General features: G+C 41.6%; 1 protein-coding gene across 35 annotated transcripts in view; it reads right to left on the bottom strand.

Moving 5' to 3' along the window:
- Positions 1-16,694, bottom strand: part of MAGI1 (membrane associated guanylate kinase, WW and PDZ domain containing 1) — a 356,594-nt gene that overhangs the window by 2,503 nt on the left and 337,397 nt on the right. For 12 of the 35 annotated variants that reach the window (XM_030043376.2, XM_030043360.2, XM_030043375.2 and 9 more), the window contains 7 exons: positions 15,285-15,578; positions 11,773-11,976; positions 6,749-6,839; positions 6,564-6,627; positions 5,406-5,552; positions 4,048-4,186; positions 1-387 (listed from right to left, as the gene is read on the bottom strand). The exon at positions 1-387 is cut by the window's left edge and continues 2,503 nt beyond it. In XM_030043376.2, the coding sequence (XP_029899236.1) occupies positions 1-387; positions 4,048-4,186; positions 5,406-5,552; positions 6,564-6,627; positions 6,749-6,839; positions 11,773-11,976; positions 15,285-15,578 (1,326 nt within the window). Of the gene's footprint in view, positions 388-1,972; positions 2,062-2,168; positions 4,187-5,405; positions 5,553-6,563; positions 6,628-6,748; positions 6,840-11,772; positions 11,977-15,284; positions 15,579-16,694 lie in introns of those variants that run through there. The other 23 variants (XM_030043387.2, XM_030043370.2, XM_030043363.2 and 20 more) reach the window with 10 other exon arrangements.

The following is a 16,694-nucleotide window of genomic DNA, read 5'->3' on the forward strand; positions in this document are numbered from 1 at the left end:
CCCGCCTCTCCAAAGTGTTGTCAGCGCTCCTCGTCCCTTCCCTCCGCTTTTCGGGAGACCTCCTCTTCTGCCCGTTCACCACCGCCCTCTCCGGCTGCCTCTCGTGCCTCCTCTCCGGCGACCTCTCCGTCCTCCTGCCTGGCACGTGGTCGTTGGTTTTAGAAGTCCCATTCCAAGTGTGGTGTTCGTTGGGATGTCTGCTAAACTCTCTGCTGCCTTTTAGGTCTCTAAGGTAAGTCCGCTTGTCCCCATGTTGTGATGATTTGTGAAGGTCTGGTGGATAACTGGACTCCGATGATGGGTGCTGCCGTCGGTCGGATGGCACGGGTTTCATTTCCGATACATTTTGTGAACCTGTGGCGGGACTGTTCCTGTCACTGCTGGGGTCTGAAAGAAAATAACAGCAAAGCATTTGGTACCGATGCTTTCCGCGGCGCCGTGACACCACTTATCACTCTTCAGACTTCATTAGTGACAAAAACAAACAACTGTTAAAGCAGTCAGCGAAGGCTAACCGAAGCTTTTGTTAATTTAACTGCGAACAACGAGAGTTACAGGTTAGTACTGGTGCTGCTCTGTTCGTTAGCCGTGTTTTGGTCCAAGCTGATATCATCTTTATGCTCTTCTGGTCATGGGGCATTTTACATTGTCCCCAAGCCCAATTCATAATGTTTCGGTTACACTACTTTCTTTCCAGTGGGGAAAAAAAAAAAATTGTAAGTTCGGATGTTGGCTGTTTTTTTAATGGTTTCCAATAAGAGGGCCTTTAGGAAACGATTTTTTTTCTTTTAAGTCTTTTGAAAGAACTGCCTTCCAGGTGTGGGAGGCCTTGTTTCAAATAGCAGAAAATGTACAGAAAATAGAACTGATTATTAAGTTTTCACCTCGTAAAATAACGTTTTGAAGGTGTGAGAATTAGACTGTAATCATGTAATTTCCATTTCATTTAAGACATTACTTAATCTCACTTAGTTCTACCATGTTACAGAAAGTCCTAGGGTAGATTTTGGTTTTGCCACAATGATTCGAACAACGATGACAGAAGTTATGATTTTTTCATATCAAAGCAATGGAAAGATATTGTAATATGTAGGATGGCCTTGATTAAAACCTAATCTCCGGTTCATTATTTTTAATGTAGTATTTCAGGTAAAATACAGCTGAGCTACTTCTGCGAGACAAACTGCAAAGCAGAAGAAAAAAACCAACCCCAAAACTAAAAACCAGCCCTGCGCTGTAGCTAAGCTACAATTACTCACATCATTTGTAACGGATGTTTATGAATGATTCATTATAGACACGGCAAACATTAAAGTAGCTGCGCTGACTTAATGCGAGCCGTGCTTTTATTTGCTTATTGTTTTCTTTTTTTAAAGTAACTTCTGCGTGGCAGCGCGGCTGGCGTTAGCTACGCTTCCTGCAGGCTTCCTGCCGCTCACACTGAGACACCCACCTCAAGGTGGAGCGTCCTGATGGCAACGACTGAAAACCCTCACAAACACTTGCGGGGACAGATTTTTTTCCTGTTTTTCTCCTTTTTGTCTTCCCTCCCCCAAGCCAAACACTCTACATGCTCATTCCTCCTGCCATCACACAAAGCATCTCCCATTTGATGGCATTTCCATTCCTTAGCTTGGGAGGGTCGGTGTGTGCATGGGCCGTGATTTTTGTGATTTCCAGGTGAAACCCGTGTTGCGACTCACGTGTGTGCATTTTTGCTTATTAGCTTTTTCAGGCAGCAGCTGGGGACCACACCGCTTTTCCATAGCTGTAAGCACGTGGCTTGCGGCAACCTGGCTATCACACAAGGTACAAGCGAGGTTTAAACGTGTCCTGTGATGTACTTAGAATTCAGGGGACGCAGGGTGCTCGGAATGAATTGCTGTACATATAAAATATAGCGAAGCGGAAAGCAATGTGAGGGAATTAGGCCACAGCACAAAAACACCTAATATTGATTTTAGCTACAAACCGTAGTTTGATTATGGCCCATAAGGTAGAAGCAAGACTCCCCGAGCTTGTCATTTCTCATACATGCAGCGATATTAGGAGGTATCATCGCTGAGGAAGGAAGAGCCCAGCACCAAGAAAAGTAAGAGAAAGAGAAAGAGAAAAGTAGAAAATTTAGATTCCCTATAACAAAGATGAAAGAAAGAAAAATCTTCATATTTTATCTTAGAATAAAGAAAGTTTATTTTTCCAGTCAGATTGTCTAGGCTTCACCCAAATATAAGGCTGCAAAGACAGCGTTGTTATTATCGTGACATAAAGAGACATCTAAGAGGTGATTCAATAACCCAGACAACGAGAGCATCCATTCTAAAAGACAGCTGGAACAGCGACACAGAATGTCATAGAAAAACATTAACAATCAAACAACAACGAAAAATAAAGTCCACCAGAGACCACAACATTAAAAATAAGTACAAAACTCATTACAAAAATATACAGCCTCATAGAGAAGCACGTTCCAATCGAGTCAGAAAAATATTGGAACTTAACATTATTAGAGGAACCATTTGCGACTGCAGCGAACAGAATGAAGAGAGGAAGGAGTCCCAAATGTTACAAGGATATTCCTTACAGTAGTGCAACCCCTGTATATTAAATCCTTGCTTGAAGAATGAACGTTTAGTGGTTTAGCATTAGCCAAAAGAAAATTGGTGGTGGATTTCCATCCTCAGTGCAACAGACATATGCTTTGAGAAGTGAAGCACTTAATTTACAGGGTATTTATGCAGTCTAGCATATGATACAGTACTGTACATCCAAAGGAGTATAGGAAAAGACAAAAGTAGAAAGAACATTACAGAATTTCAGTGCCATCATTGAACCTTCTGGTGTGCTATTTATATTACAGAAGTGTAAACCCACAACTTCCCTTCCATATTGTTAAACACTTCAGTTGTTTGTTGGTTATACTCTGAATTGGTCATTTTAAGTTAAATAATGAGCAGAGTGAGCAGAAACTCTCAAATGTGGTACAGTAAATGAAAAGAAAATCTAGTTCATAAATTGTGCAGAAGGGTTTTGTTTCTGGTTTTAGGACATGGAGCGAATGATAAACACAGAACTTACTGACACAGAAATAACCCAAATACGGGGAGAAAAGTATAAAGGACATCCCTTCAATCATCAGTTTCTATAGAAACCTCAAAGACCTTTGGTTGGGAGTAGCCCTCCATCGAGGGCACAATATTTGACAATTATCTCAAATAAATAAGACATAATTATAATATTAAATAGTGTGCTAAGTTAAGCCACGCAGCAATTCAACCTCTGAGGGAAGAAAAGGAAATCTAATGCAATTCTTAGTAAGAAACAAGGACTGAATGTTTCCCCCAAGACAGACACGAGAGCACCTTTTCATAACCTCCTCACCTTTTCAGACTTTACAAATTAACTAGTTGAAACCAGCAGACAGTTTAAGGGGGGAGAAAAGGGCTCAGGAGGCCAAATCAATATATTTTTGCAGTAAAGCTTTTTTTTTTTTTCTTCTTTTTCTTAAATAACTTTATAAATATTTACATAAATATTAAGGGAAGGCAAAAATCTCATAAGCCATCTCGGCATTCATGTCTATGGATACAGACAGGAACTAAAAGAAAAAACCTAACAAAAAAAAAAAAATCACTGCTTCAGAATAATAACTCAGGATCCCAGTTTTTGCATTGATTAGAAGTAGAGACCTATTTGAAACAACAATTCAGCCGCTGAGAAACAGTTTGGCACAGTTCAATGACATTCCTTGTTTGGCTGGACAAGACAATAAGGTTTTTTTGTTTTGTTTTGTTTTCCTCTCTGATCACCAAAAATACTGCTATGATGATCTTGCCTTACACTGCGCCCCAAGTCCATGGAAGCAAGCAAAGGATGAAATGTGTAGAAAATTCAGCACAAGCGAGGCAATTAACCATATGTTGCAAAGGTTGGTAAGACACTGGTGAGAAAGGAAAATAAAAAAAGAATTCCCGCTTCAGATCTTGAGACAAATCATTCATGGAGTGATGCCAGGGAAGAAAGGAATGTTTTCATAGTTTGACCCACCATATTCTGGGACAGAGCCATCTCCACGTTTCAGAAACAGGCGGACCCTGCGGCCACCATTTTTAATCAGTTCGATGGCCCGAGCATGCTTCATGTTCTTGGTAGTTTCTCCATTGATCTCTAAGATTTCATCACCGATCTGTCAATGTAACAAAAGAAAAGAGTCTAAGATTAGAAACAAGCCCCCACGAGGGTCACCACCAGCACACCACAAGGCAACAGCCACAGCAAAGGTAGAAGAAAACTATGCACCAGGTGAAGCTAAATACACCCAACTCCTTCCAGTGACAGCCCACAAAAACCAATGTGCAGGGGCCTGGGAGACATGAGGATCACAGGGAAAGCTTGAGGTATCAAACTATTATTTCACTGCTGTTCTGTAAAACCACATTGCACTACTGTATTGCTCAATACCTTGAGCTGTGTTAAAAACTGGTGTTATTTTATTTTACTTTCATTATGTGTAAAGTTTTTGGTCAAAGTAGTTGTTTTAGTCTGCTGTAACTGTTGAAATAGCTTTTTCAGGTCCGTTTCTCATTTGGATATAGATACCTACTATGAACCAGCAAAGCTGCTTTTGTACATATAATCATTCATTAGGATAGGAAAACAGGGCTTGGAAGAGCTTGTCAAAGCATTGACTTCCACAGGGCAGCACTAATCTATTTTCATCAGCAAAAGTTTTGGACCTATAAATCTACCCCTAGCAAAAGAATTTTCAAAATGCCTTTCGTGTGATATATCTGGAGAAGAAAAAGACATATGCTGTAAAGTTATAATGCATTCTCTAACAGAGGAGCAAGGAGTACATAAAACTTGGCAATTTAATTTTTCTGTAGGCATTTTATAACATATGCTCTTATTGTAATGTTTATAATTTAGCTGATATGTAAAGTTAACAGTTAATACTAATAAAAACCTATATTATAATTTTGTAACCCATGGGTCAATATACATGCTCTCTCCCACTCTGCCCACTAGCAGAGGAGAGGATCAGGTGGAACACCCTGAATCTCTACTCATGTCTGCAGCTTTAAAGGAGCTAACAAAGATTGTGGCTATTACGTTTTCATTGCTACATGTATCTTTGTTAGGCTTTAAAAGTCAGATTATGTATTAGAATTTGGAAACCTGGGTTGGAACAAAGGGGTGAAATCTTCCAGTGCAGACACGCTGTTATAGACTGTATACAAAGAGTGACAGAAGCCATTGACAGAAGTAAATAGGAACCACTGCTCCTTTCTGTTCACACTTAATTTTCCTCTTAGCTGGCACAGCAGAAGGTGTGCCTGTAAGGGAGACGCAGGGAAGTCAGCTTATTGCAAAGAAACATGTTTTTTAAATCCGTTTGTGCATACCCTCATCTTCCCACATCTCTCAGCTGGACCATCCTCAGCTAGCCGCAACACGTACAGATCCATATTATACTCCCGGCCACCTCGCAGGCTAAAGCCAAACCCTTTGGCTCCTCTTTCCAGCTCAACAGTGTAAAAATCTTGGTCCTGCTGGAGGGAAGACAACATATGCACAATTGAACAGAAAGTTAAATGCTGCTCTACTCTCATTTTGAAATTACTCAACCAACCAACGTTGTTATTATTTTTGTTACTTCTAATTCAAAAAAGAAAATCAGTTGAGTTTTCACACACGGACTAGGTTTTCCTGCTTCCTCAGATCCCACCCTGCAATCTGGAGTTCCAGCGGTGGTCTGCAAAGGGCTGTTTGAATGAACGGGCTTGGCCACGTCCCACGCATTTTTAGGCACCTCAGTTATACACCACCTGCTGTGCCCCGGGCAGAAAGGCGCGTTGCTGGAGGGTGGTTAGCTTTCTACCAACTGCAAAGGAAGGCTAGGGCAATGTCGCTTCCAGTGCCAGGCTTTAGTTAAATGTCTGATGGTACCTGGGATGAGTCTATGCCATGGTGGTGGCTTTTTCTTTTTGTTACCACCTCATCTCCTCCTTTGCAAGAAGCTCAGAAGCATGTGCATTGTTTTTCACAAATGCTGTTAGCGTAGGGATGTTTTGAAGTCCCTAATGGAAGACGTTACTTCTGGGATGGCCAGTGGCAAGGAAAGCGAGATAGATAATCTCTCTAATAAGATGCCATCTGTGAAGGCTGGAACACTCCAGCTATTGCCCCTTATTAAGTTTTCCTCTTTTTTGTCCTCTGAATTTATCATTTGCACACAACAGTACTTTCTGGAGAGGCCCCTCAAAAGATACAATTCAATAAGCAAACACATTAATTATTACTGTTGTAAAAACGTCAGGGTTTTTTTTTTTTTTTTCCTCCCTAAAAGTCTAGATGAGAATGTGTTGGAAATGTTTCTCAGCTGAAACAACAGCAACACATATTAAGAAACTAATCAGCAAATTCCTCTTTCTTCAGCAAACAGACTGAGGGAGAACAGCTTCCCAGTAGGAATTTTCAAGGGAAATATTCAAACACAGCCTTCAAGCAGATTGGAAGCAACAGTCTGTGGTAAACAAAACAATTAGAAAGGTCCTCCTTACCTGCGCTGCTTGGGGTGGTTTGAAATCAAACTGGGATTCCTGCTTTGGTTTGGTGTTGTTCCTGCTGTAACAAATGAGAGAAAGAGGGAGAGAAGAAAAATACAGCTCATGGGATGTGAAGATGATCAAGAAATAACTAAAGAGAGAACATGTCAACACGCTCTCCTCAAGGAAAACAATCTGACCTGGTCTCCTGTGGTATTTGCTGAGGAGTATGTGTGGTTGTGATTGTAGCAATTTTTTCTGCATTGGTCAATAAAGTAGCATTGGAGGATTCTGCAAAATAAATTTTTTTTTTCATTATGAGGGAAGACCACAGGCTATTCACTAAAAGAAAAAAAAGTTTTGCAAAGGCATTTCACTGGAAAGCATCATTATGTTGTTTTTAAAGAACTTGAGATTGGCTCAAATTTATTAAATAAAAAAATTAACAGGATAAAGTCTAAGATAAGTCATAGTAATTATGCATATGAAACTGTACACTCAATTAGAAAATGAAAAAAAAACCAACAAAAAAGGGAAATCCAGATTAGAAACACCTCTGACTGCTAGACACACACAGAATGAGGACGAACTTGTGGGAGGAAGGGTTGAAGAATGTTTAATGTTTTGTGTGTTGTCTAACGATATGAATTCCAATCATTAAAGTCTCCAAATATGGTAGGTTGGCTGGATTAGTTTTATAGTAGCAATAACTATTCCATGGATTATAAGCTTATCAGTGCTTCCTCCATCAGAAACTGCAATCTTCAGTAGGATTGAGACGTGGCTTTTATCTAATACCTCACAAGGTGATATTGAATGTGGCTAAACCCCAAACTTACTGAAATCCTTCTTTGAAATACAACCCACTGCTGCCTGAGCACTCAAAGCTGCACGCAGGGATGCGGAATCCCCTGTACCAAATGCATCAACAGCTTTGGGTACCATTTACAAAAGGGCTTACCGAGAGAATACAGAGAGCACAATTAACTTGAAAACTCAGTTCATGCCATGGTAAAGGGCTCTCAGCCCAACATCAGCCTGTGCAAATGCCGTATTTCTCTATGCACAGCAGGAGGTGCTTCCAGGAGAGGTCCTCTCTCCTGCTTCACAAAACTGGGGAGGGAGTTGCTGTAGACACAACTGAAAAGTGACTACCTAGGTGTCCCTCACAGTATGACATGGCAAAATGGTCCCCTTGTCATTGTGGAGCTTTATCATAGACTTCAACAAGACCAGAGTTAACCCAGAACTCATTTAAAATTCTGCCTAAAATTAAGGTCACGTCAATGCCATTAGCCAAATATTAGAACCATAGTTTTGGAGGAAAGACCCGGAACTCTTGCATATTGAACTCCACACATTTTCCAGAAACGTATATTGTATCAATCCTGAACTGAAATTAGTACTGAAGAGTTTTGAATTTTGAATTGCTCCAGAAGTCAGCAGTTCCTGAAAACACCCTTCCCCTCACCCAGGAGTTTGAATTCAGAAGAAGAGTCGGTGGTACATGCTTAACCGCTTAAAATGTTGAACTGTAACATTGGTTGCATATGGAGAATGATGGGCACGGTCAACAGAAACACCCAGTCATTAGGCATGGTGTTCCCAGCTAAAGTCACCGCAGTGGCAGGCACTCACTCCTTTGTGCAACAGTTGCGCACACAGGAGAGCCCCACTTTGTGCCTATACCGATTCTACCTAGGAGAGGACCCCAGGTTGCAAGTAATTACAAAATACTGACCATGATCCACTTTCCAAGGTCAAAATCTAAACTGAATGCACAACCACTGGTTAAAACGTTGCACCTTGTTTCCTGACTGAATTTCTCTAGTTCCAATCCCACTTAAAAAAAAGCCACCATCAGACAACAGCAACGAAAACTGGGTGGAAACATCCGGCTCTCCAACATAAAATTACAAGGTCTTCTACCCTGCCCTTGTTTGCCTCTTAAGCTCCAGGCATCCGGTAATTAATTTCACCGACTATGGAGAAATCTGCCATTATTAAACAGCGTCCAGCTGTAATACAAAATTGCAGAAATGGGAGGAGGTTTGCCTGAATTAAGGAGAGGTGGTGGTCATGGGCTTACTTGGTACTGGAAACCTATTTTATTTCATGGATTTATTTTAACTGTGCAGAAGTCTAGACGAGGTGAAGGTTTTTCCTTTCTGTAGCTAGTGCGTGTCAAGGGAAACTCAGGAAAAGGGAAAGAGAAAAAGAAGAACCATTTAAACAGATGGGTGCAATGAGAGCACAGCTCCTTTGCCTGCAGCACTGTGCCCAAGTTAACATGCCCAAACCCTCAGCATATGGAGCTGTAACATCTTCCAGACCAGAGCTGGCTTGTGCCCAGTGGCTCAAAGAGCAAGAGAGGCTCCTGGGTCTGCTGCACCTCTCAGGGTAGGCATGACCAAAACATACCCTTGCAAGGATGTGCCAATGACAGCTGGCTTGTGTGAGAAGGAGACGTCCCTATGTGTGGTTACACTGTTGGATTTTAAGAAATAATTCTGTGTATTTTGCAAAGACACCTTGATGCTAAAATTGGTCTCCAACATAAGAAGGTCCCAAAACATGGTTAAATGTTCTGTATTCACCCAGAACAAAAGCCTCTGAAATCCTCCACAAATATTTGGAGATCAGATGAAGCTGGGCTCCAAAGAGAATGCAAGATTCCTACCCTTTAGTAGGTCACACTAAGAATACCAAGTAGAGCAACAACACATCTTTGGTACAGATGTATCTTCACGCCACTGTACTGGATCTATCTTTAGCCCACCCCATCCCATGAGTCAGGACTTGTGCATAATTTTGCTAGTTTTTTAGACACTGGTTCAGGATGCATGCCAGCCACCATGCAAAACTGGAACACAACACAAATATAGCAAAAATTATCTCTAGTAGAATTACAATTGTACGTTCTAAATCCTACATATTTCATTGATTCCTTGCCCTGTTCTGCCCTAGGACATTCAGACACCAATCAAATGCCTAATCTAAGCTTGTCATTTTTCAGCTCTCTGTATCCTTGCATCAGCTGGTAGCATGTTAAAGCATAGTAATTTCATTGCAAATAAAATCTTGCAGTTGTCTATGGCAAGACTTAGTACAAAGCAAAAGCCCTTGGTGTTTTTAATAATGTTAGAAGAGATTAGCAGTGTGAGTTTGTTGTGAGTCTTGTGATGAGCCTTAGTTTCATGTTTATCTAAGAAGTATGACTTGTGATTTATTCTTCCCCCCGCCTTTAAGCACACTGTTAGACCATTTATATTTATCAAAAAAGCACCCAAAAGTTGCCAAAAAGAAAACTACACTGAGACCAGTTTCTTAAATCTCATGGGGTTTAGAGCAAGCCTCTCAGCGATTTTGAGAGTGTCTGGTCTTACTGGCTTTTGGAAATAAATGCAGTTAATACTATGCAAAGTTGGCAATATAAAAAGATTCAAAGCCTGCATTGTTACGGGAGGGAAGAGTTGACTCCTTCTCTAAATTATGGCTTTCCACCTTCTCTAGGAATACGTGATGTCAGTCACACGTACAGGTTTCCTTTCTAACCTAAGCAATTTAACATGGCATTTTGTACACATGCTTGCATGAAAAAGACTGGCTGAGCATTCATGTCAGGAGGCTACATGCTTGTCAAAAAACTCTTAAACCATTCAAAAGTTATTTATTTCTTAGGTGGTTTTGCCTTTTAAAAAAAATTATTTCTTTATTTATTCAAAGATTCACCTTCCTTGATTTTGATCAGATACCAAATACAGGTAATGAACAATTCTTCTCCCAGTTTACCTTCCAAAACTGGCACGCACAGGCCAGCTCAGGTGTTAGCCTGAGTCACAGCCATTTTATTATTCATGAACACTCAATTTGCTGGAAGCAGCGAAGGATCATATACCATTTGACCTGGTAGTTACTAAACAGTAGGAAAACAAAGCCTTTATGCAAAACAGATTATCCCAAACAGAAATAATTTATAACCAGATCATTTCTCATCCTGGCCTATTTTTATCCTATAACTAAACATAGCATAATCATGCTCTGTTGGGTAACCAAATCCATCTTTCAGATTAGAAAGTACGAGACTTGGCAACTACCGAATGCTTCTCACTGGAAATCACGTCAAGTAACTTCTTCATTCTGCTTTACAGGTACAAGGTTCAATTCAGGAATACTTTCTCAACCTGTCTTTCAAACTTAATCACACTTTATTTACATTTAACTGAAAGCAAATAATGTCCTGTACAACTCTAAGAAATGCTCATTAGCACTGTATCTGAGCCATCAAATCTTATACCCGTGAATTCAGCTTAAAAAGAGCGTGATGTAAAAAGATCTCTGCCTAATGAGTTCTCACTATGACCCTGTCCACGGCAGAGCAGGACAAAGAACAAACAAAATGCTTAGAATTTGGAACCACAGCAGTTTTAGTTCTGCTACAGATACTTTACGTTTCTGCTCTGTTCCTATTTGGCATCACAGCTAGGGATCAATTTAATGGAACTGATATGTAACACAGATCCTCATTAAATAGTTCAGTGACCTGAAACTAGTACCAAGTGTCAGCACATTATTAGGGATCCTGCGTGTTCCCTCTAATCTGAAACAGTGAGATCCTGTCTAGGGTAACTCTTGCAACGACCGGCTGCAAGCACACAGCAGCTCCAGACCCGTTGCCTTTTAACTAAGTAATTTCAAAATGTACTGAGCTCACTCCCAAAGCAACTTACCCAGAATAAAACCAAATCTTCTTTTCGAACAGCTTAAAACATGACAAAGTGTTTATCCCTTTCTGTGATCTCTTTACTCTATAGCCTGCTTGTGTATATACAAAGCTTCAGGAATCCCACATATTAAAAAGTGATTCCCAAATATTCTACAACTGCATTATTACCCTAAGAATCAAATCAAAGTGTACTGAGATATGCATAAAATTTACAGAAGATAATTTTTCAGGAAACACATGGAGGAACATGGTAGAATAGATTTATTTTTTTTTAATATGTAGAATCAGCACCTCCCTGTTTAAAAACAGAACTCCCGTTTCTATAGAAAGAAACAAAAAATAAAGCTATGGAAAACTCACAACCTCCCTCACTGCTAATTCCCAGAGTGGGAGTGGAAATTGAGTCCTCCATGACTTTGCAGCTCCAACTGATGCAAACAGCCAGGGAACAAAACCAACGAGAGGGTCAGGTAAGACAGCAGGAAACATATACTTTACCATCTCCTGGAATGATGCGCAGGGTAACGGTGTTTCCCGCTTCCTTAATGAGGTTGACGATGTCTGAATGCGACTTGTTGGTGATGGAGCACCCATTCACGGCCAAGATCCGATCGCCTACTTTCAGCTTGCCACAGCGGTCTGCAGGACTCCCTTCAATTATCCGACCTATTTTGTGAGGCATGGCCACACATGCATTTCCCGCTTTTGTATTGGTTTGGGGGTTGTTTTTGTTTTGTTTTGTTTTGGTTTGGTTTTGGTTTTTAATTGTTTACATACGTGGGAATATGGTGAAGGGGAAAAGGAGAAAAAGGGTTGAAAAGGGAAAGAGAAGGTTAAGGGTTAATTAATTAATGCATCAAGCAAAAGTTATTATAGGATAGCTTTGCTGCCAGTGTTCAAAACATTGGCATTCAACTAGTATGAGTGCACAATACTTTACTTCTTTTACAAAAAGGTGTTTTGTTAATCACTCAAAACTCCCCCCACCTTGATTTGTGTTAATAAATGGTGAGATCTTTATAGACTACAACTGCATTTAGCAGCCCCATCACAACCCAAATCCTGATTTTATTTTTGAACAAACAAAATTGAAACTGTTTGTAGAAAAGACAATCTTGCTCCTCCAAGATTACATCAGTGTCGGCCTCTCTAGTCCTTCTCTAAGTCAACTGCTGTTCAAGCTTCTGCCAATGTTTTGTTCTTTCTCAACTTAGAAAGATAAAATTGTTCTAGGCCTAGGAGGGAGCGCGACTCCCTTTCTACCACAAAGACTCACTCTATCAGCGCTGCGTAGGGAAGCAACATGAAACGGTTTTCTTCCATCGTGAATAAAGGTACCACCAGGGAAGGTACAGGACCACTGCAGATGGGCCAAGACTGACAAAGGTAACCTGTTTGGTGCAGGCATCCACCTCAGCTTCTGTTAACCCTTCCCCTTTTATGATCTTAGATGGCATCAGGATGGGAGCAGGGAAGGAATAAGGACCTCCTCATTTAAATACCTCTAAAACCACACACAAAACCATTGAGATGTCTGACACACAGAGCAAGAGCACTTTAGGATGAATGTGTTTTGGAGACAAAATTCTCCTCCTGTTCCATGCAATTGTTTGTCCCAGAACCACAGGGTCATCCATAAAATGCAGATCTGGGACACGGGGGATACACAACTTCACTCAGATAAATCCAGTGGGCTTTTGTACGGCTTCTTTACACAGGCAAAAGGCCCTCGGGCATGCAGCACCTGATTAAAACCATTAAAACCACAGAGTGGTCATCTCATACTTTGCATCCACAATACATTCACCCCCAAGATGCACTTTCCCATCTGTGCTGTAGTCTTTATTTGATTAGTAGTTTTAGAGATATACATTGCTGCACACATAAGAACACTAGAAAGACCATAAAGAAGAAAAGGCTAAGAAAAGGAACGTGAGGTGAGAGAAGAAGGTTGGAAAGAAGCAATGAAAACTGGCAGAAAGTGTTAATATTAGTTGCAAATGGTAGGGAGATTTTTTTTTCTTCTTCTTTTACTGTGATGTTATATAGTTTCTCTTTCTGGTAATACAAAGCCCCATCCAGTTTAAATGCTGTTTTGAGGGTATGAGTTCCCACTCTGTCCAATCCACTGAACACAGATGACAGAGCCCACACCAAAGTGACCAAGGTGGGTTTTAGAACCAGTTTGGCCCATCTCTAAATACTACCCATGAAAGAAAAAAACTACAAAGCAGGTCCAAAGCAAGCACCACACACAGAAGAGGGAACACATCTCATGCAGAGTATTAGGAAAAAGCTGAATACACTTGAAAAAAATTAAAGGAAAAACAGTCACAGATCAACAGATCTCCATGAGGAGCCCCTGCACAGAAAACCTCCAGTTAGCGAGTATCTTGAGCTAAAGCAAACACAACTCTTTACAACCTCAGGTCAAGGTTTCTCTGCAGAAAAGAGTTAGAACATAGTCTTCATACAGTAAAAGTTATTTACACACGTTTGCAAATACTTTCAGAAGATAAAAGCTCTCTCTCCAGTTTAGACTGAGTTCAGTTTAGTCTATATTGCATTACACCGTTGTGTTCTGGTACCAAAGTACCTATTCTGGAAGAGCAGTTTCCAGCAGTGAGGACAGTGCTGAGGTAGGCTTACACCAGAGAACTGACAGAACTTGATGCACCAGGTCTATACTAGATATTTCCCCCCTGAAATCTCTGCTGCCATGACTGCCCTGCACAGTGCTAGAAATGGCCCATTATACATCAATACCAGCAAAGGAGGTGATGCTCCCTTGATTTATTAGGAAGGGCACCGCTGACAGGCAACAGCAGGAAATTTCAGACAAAAAAGCCTAGAAAAAAAAGGGGGAAAGACCACTTCTTGCCACATGCATCTGTGTGCCCCAGGAACATTTGAGCCATACAGGGAGACTGCAACATATTTTGTCTGCAAACCACAATCTTGTTCTGAGAGGTAGCGTGAAGACAGCCAAGGCACTTGTTCTGTCTTTCCTTTCCCCCTCCATCTCTATCGCATGCCACAGACTACTGGGGAGGAAATGCCTGTTTTTTCCCCTACAAAGTATAAGTGGATGCTGCCTCTGGCCCTTTTAGAGGAGATAGAAAGAGAAGAAATAGCATCTCTGACTGGTTTCCCCCTTGCAGTGACATTACTGCTCTAGAGCAGGCTGTTCAGCGCCCACTTGCAAACCCCGCTTATTTGTACTTTGCAACATATGATTCGTTTGCTCTGTAGACAGAATTACACCTCTTCTGCAGCAATACCTGGAAATGAGTGTCTGCCTAGCAGAAAGGACTGTCTTCAGAAAGAAACCACGACCAGTTCTATTAGGGCAGGATGTTAAGTGTGACATCGCATGAACTTCATTTCCCCCGACTCTGAAGAAATGGTTTTGGGAAGAGGTAGAATGGGTCAAAAAAAATCCTGTTTCTTTAACAGTATTCTCCATTTTATGTCTCACCAGCAAGTACTATTAATTAAAAATTTCCAGCTATCAGCATGCTCACTCCATAATGAGGATCAGAATAACCCTGGTTGCCAAAGAGAAGTTAATCAGTTTAAGCATTACTGCTTTTAAATCAACTGGCTCAATTCAACCATCAGGAGACATATTTCATTCCACCTGCTCCATTTCTGCATTAGCAAACAGCATCACTGGGGGGATCCCCGGCTGCTCTTCTGAGCGTAAACCCCAGAAAGATGTCCAGCTAGCAGAGAGAGCCGGAGGAGCTTCAGGGAGCATCAGGAATTGTCACTGGTGGCATTTTTGCTCCTCAGGTTGGGATTTCTCATTTTGCTTTTCTCAACTCAGTGCTGAATAAAACCCAGGAGGCAAACACCTACCAAGTCTTGGCCTCCGATTAAGCTATTAATTACATAAATTAGGGCACACTCACAACTTTTAATTAAACGGATCCCCACTAGCCTCTTTGCGCTGCAGCGCTCAAACCTGCGTCTCCTTCGAGGCGCGTTGAAGAAACTCCAAGACTTACCGAATGTCGTCCCCGCCTCCGGCCTGCTCACCGACGAGACAATGACGAAGCCGAACCCCTCGTTTTCGCCGCGGCGGATTTCCACATCGTAGGGCTGGACCACGGCGCTGACGACGCCGCTGCCGCCGCCACCGCCGCTGCCGATGCCACTGGTGCTGCCGCTGCCCGAGCTGACGGTGTTGAGGGAGTTCTGGCTGCCCTGGGGTGTTCGCTTCTCCTCCGTCAGCGAGGCCGGCTGGTTGCTGCTGTGGTGGGAAGAGGCTGGGGATGGGACTTCATTCTCTGCCTTGGGAACTGGGGAGTTAAAAAAAGACTGTCTGAGCAAGGTGCATCATTTAGTGCTTGAAAAGTGCCATCCACTGAGAAGAAGGTAAAAAAATAAAGCAGATCACCTGCTTTAATCTATAAATCATGGCCAGAGTGACCAAGGGCTCTGTCACCTTTCGGATGTCACCACCAACAGCTCTGTTCGGTGACGGCACCGACCACACACGCTCATCCTCTCCAGTGTACCGTCACGCAGCCAAAGCCTTTCACCGCCAAACTACAGCAGCAGCACGGTTAAACCAGTGCAGTGGTGTGTGCTTGGAAGCTCTGTGGCGTTTTAAACCTGGATTACATTAGTTCAGAGGTGCCTCCTTTAGATATCACAACCCCACTTCAGTTATATATGTGCAACCGTGTATATGTGCACAAGCCGTGAGGAGACAGACTAATATCAAATACCCATCACTCAACACCTGTGTATTTTTTAATTCAATGTTAACAGCTGGGTAGCACTGATTGCCTTTGATTAATGTGATCTTAAGTAATAATAACACCCATACTAAAGCAAAACAACTTGTGAACCGAGCTTTTCTGGATGGAAGAATGAGCAACTATCAGCTGTACAGTCCAGCACAGTTGGGGGGGAAACCATTAAACATTATTAACTTTAACATTAATATTAAACAAGTGTTTAACAGCAACTGAAGTTGGAAGTGGTATGAGTTTAAAATCTAATCAGCTTGAAGAAATATCAAAAAAATCACTTAGTCCACAGTCTGCTCGATACAGGGCCAACTATACTTACTGTCAGTCCTGACAGATGTTTGTCTAATCAGCTGTTAAATATCTCCCCAGGCAATCTATTGGTTGCAATATCTAACTTTAATCTTCCCTACTGCAACGTAAGGCTATTATTTCTAGTTCTATCTAGCAGGCATATGGAGAACATATTATTCCCTTCCTCTTTGCACCAGCCTCTTATAGTCTTGGGGAGTTTAACACCTCCTCCCCCTTCTCTGCTTTAGGCTAAACAATCCCAATTTGTTCAATATTTCCTTGCAGACCATGTTTTCTAGAGCTCTCCTTATTCTCACTGGTCCTCTGGACTCCCTCCAGTTGGGTTCTCTCCAACTCAAACATGTC

The sequence above is a fragment of the Aquila chrysaetos genome, chromosome 20, assembly GCF_900496995.4.
Source record: "Aquila chrysaetos chrysaetos chromosome 20, bAquChr1.4, whole genome shotgun sequence".
NCBI classification, from domain to species: Eukaryota; Metazoa; Chordata; class Aves; order Accipitriformes; family Accipitridae; genus Aquila; species Aquila chrysaetos.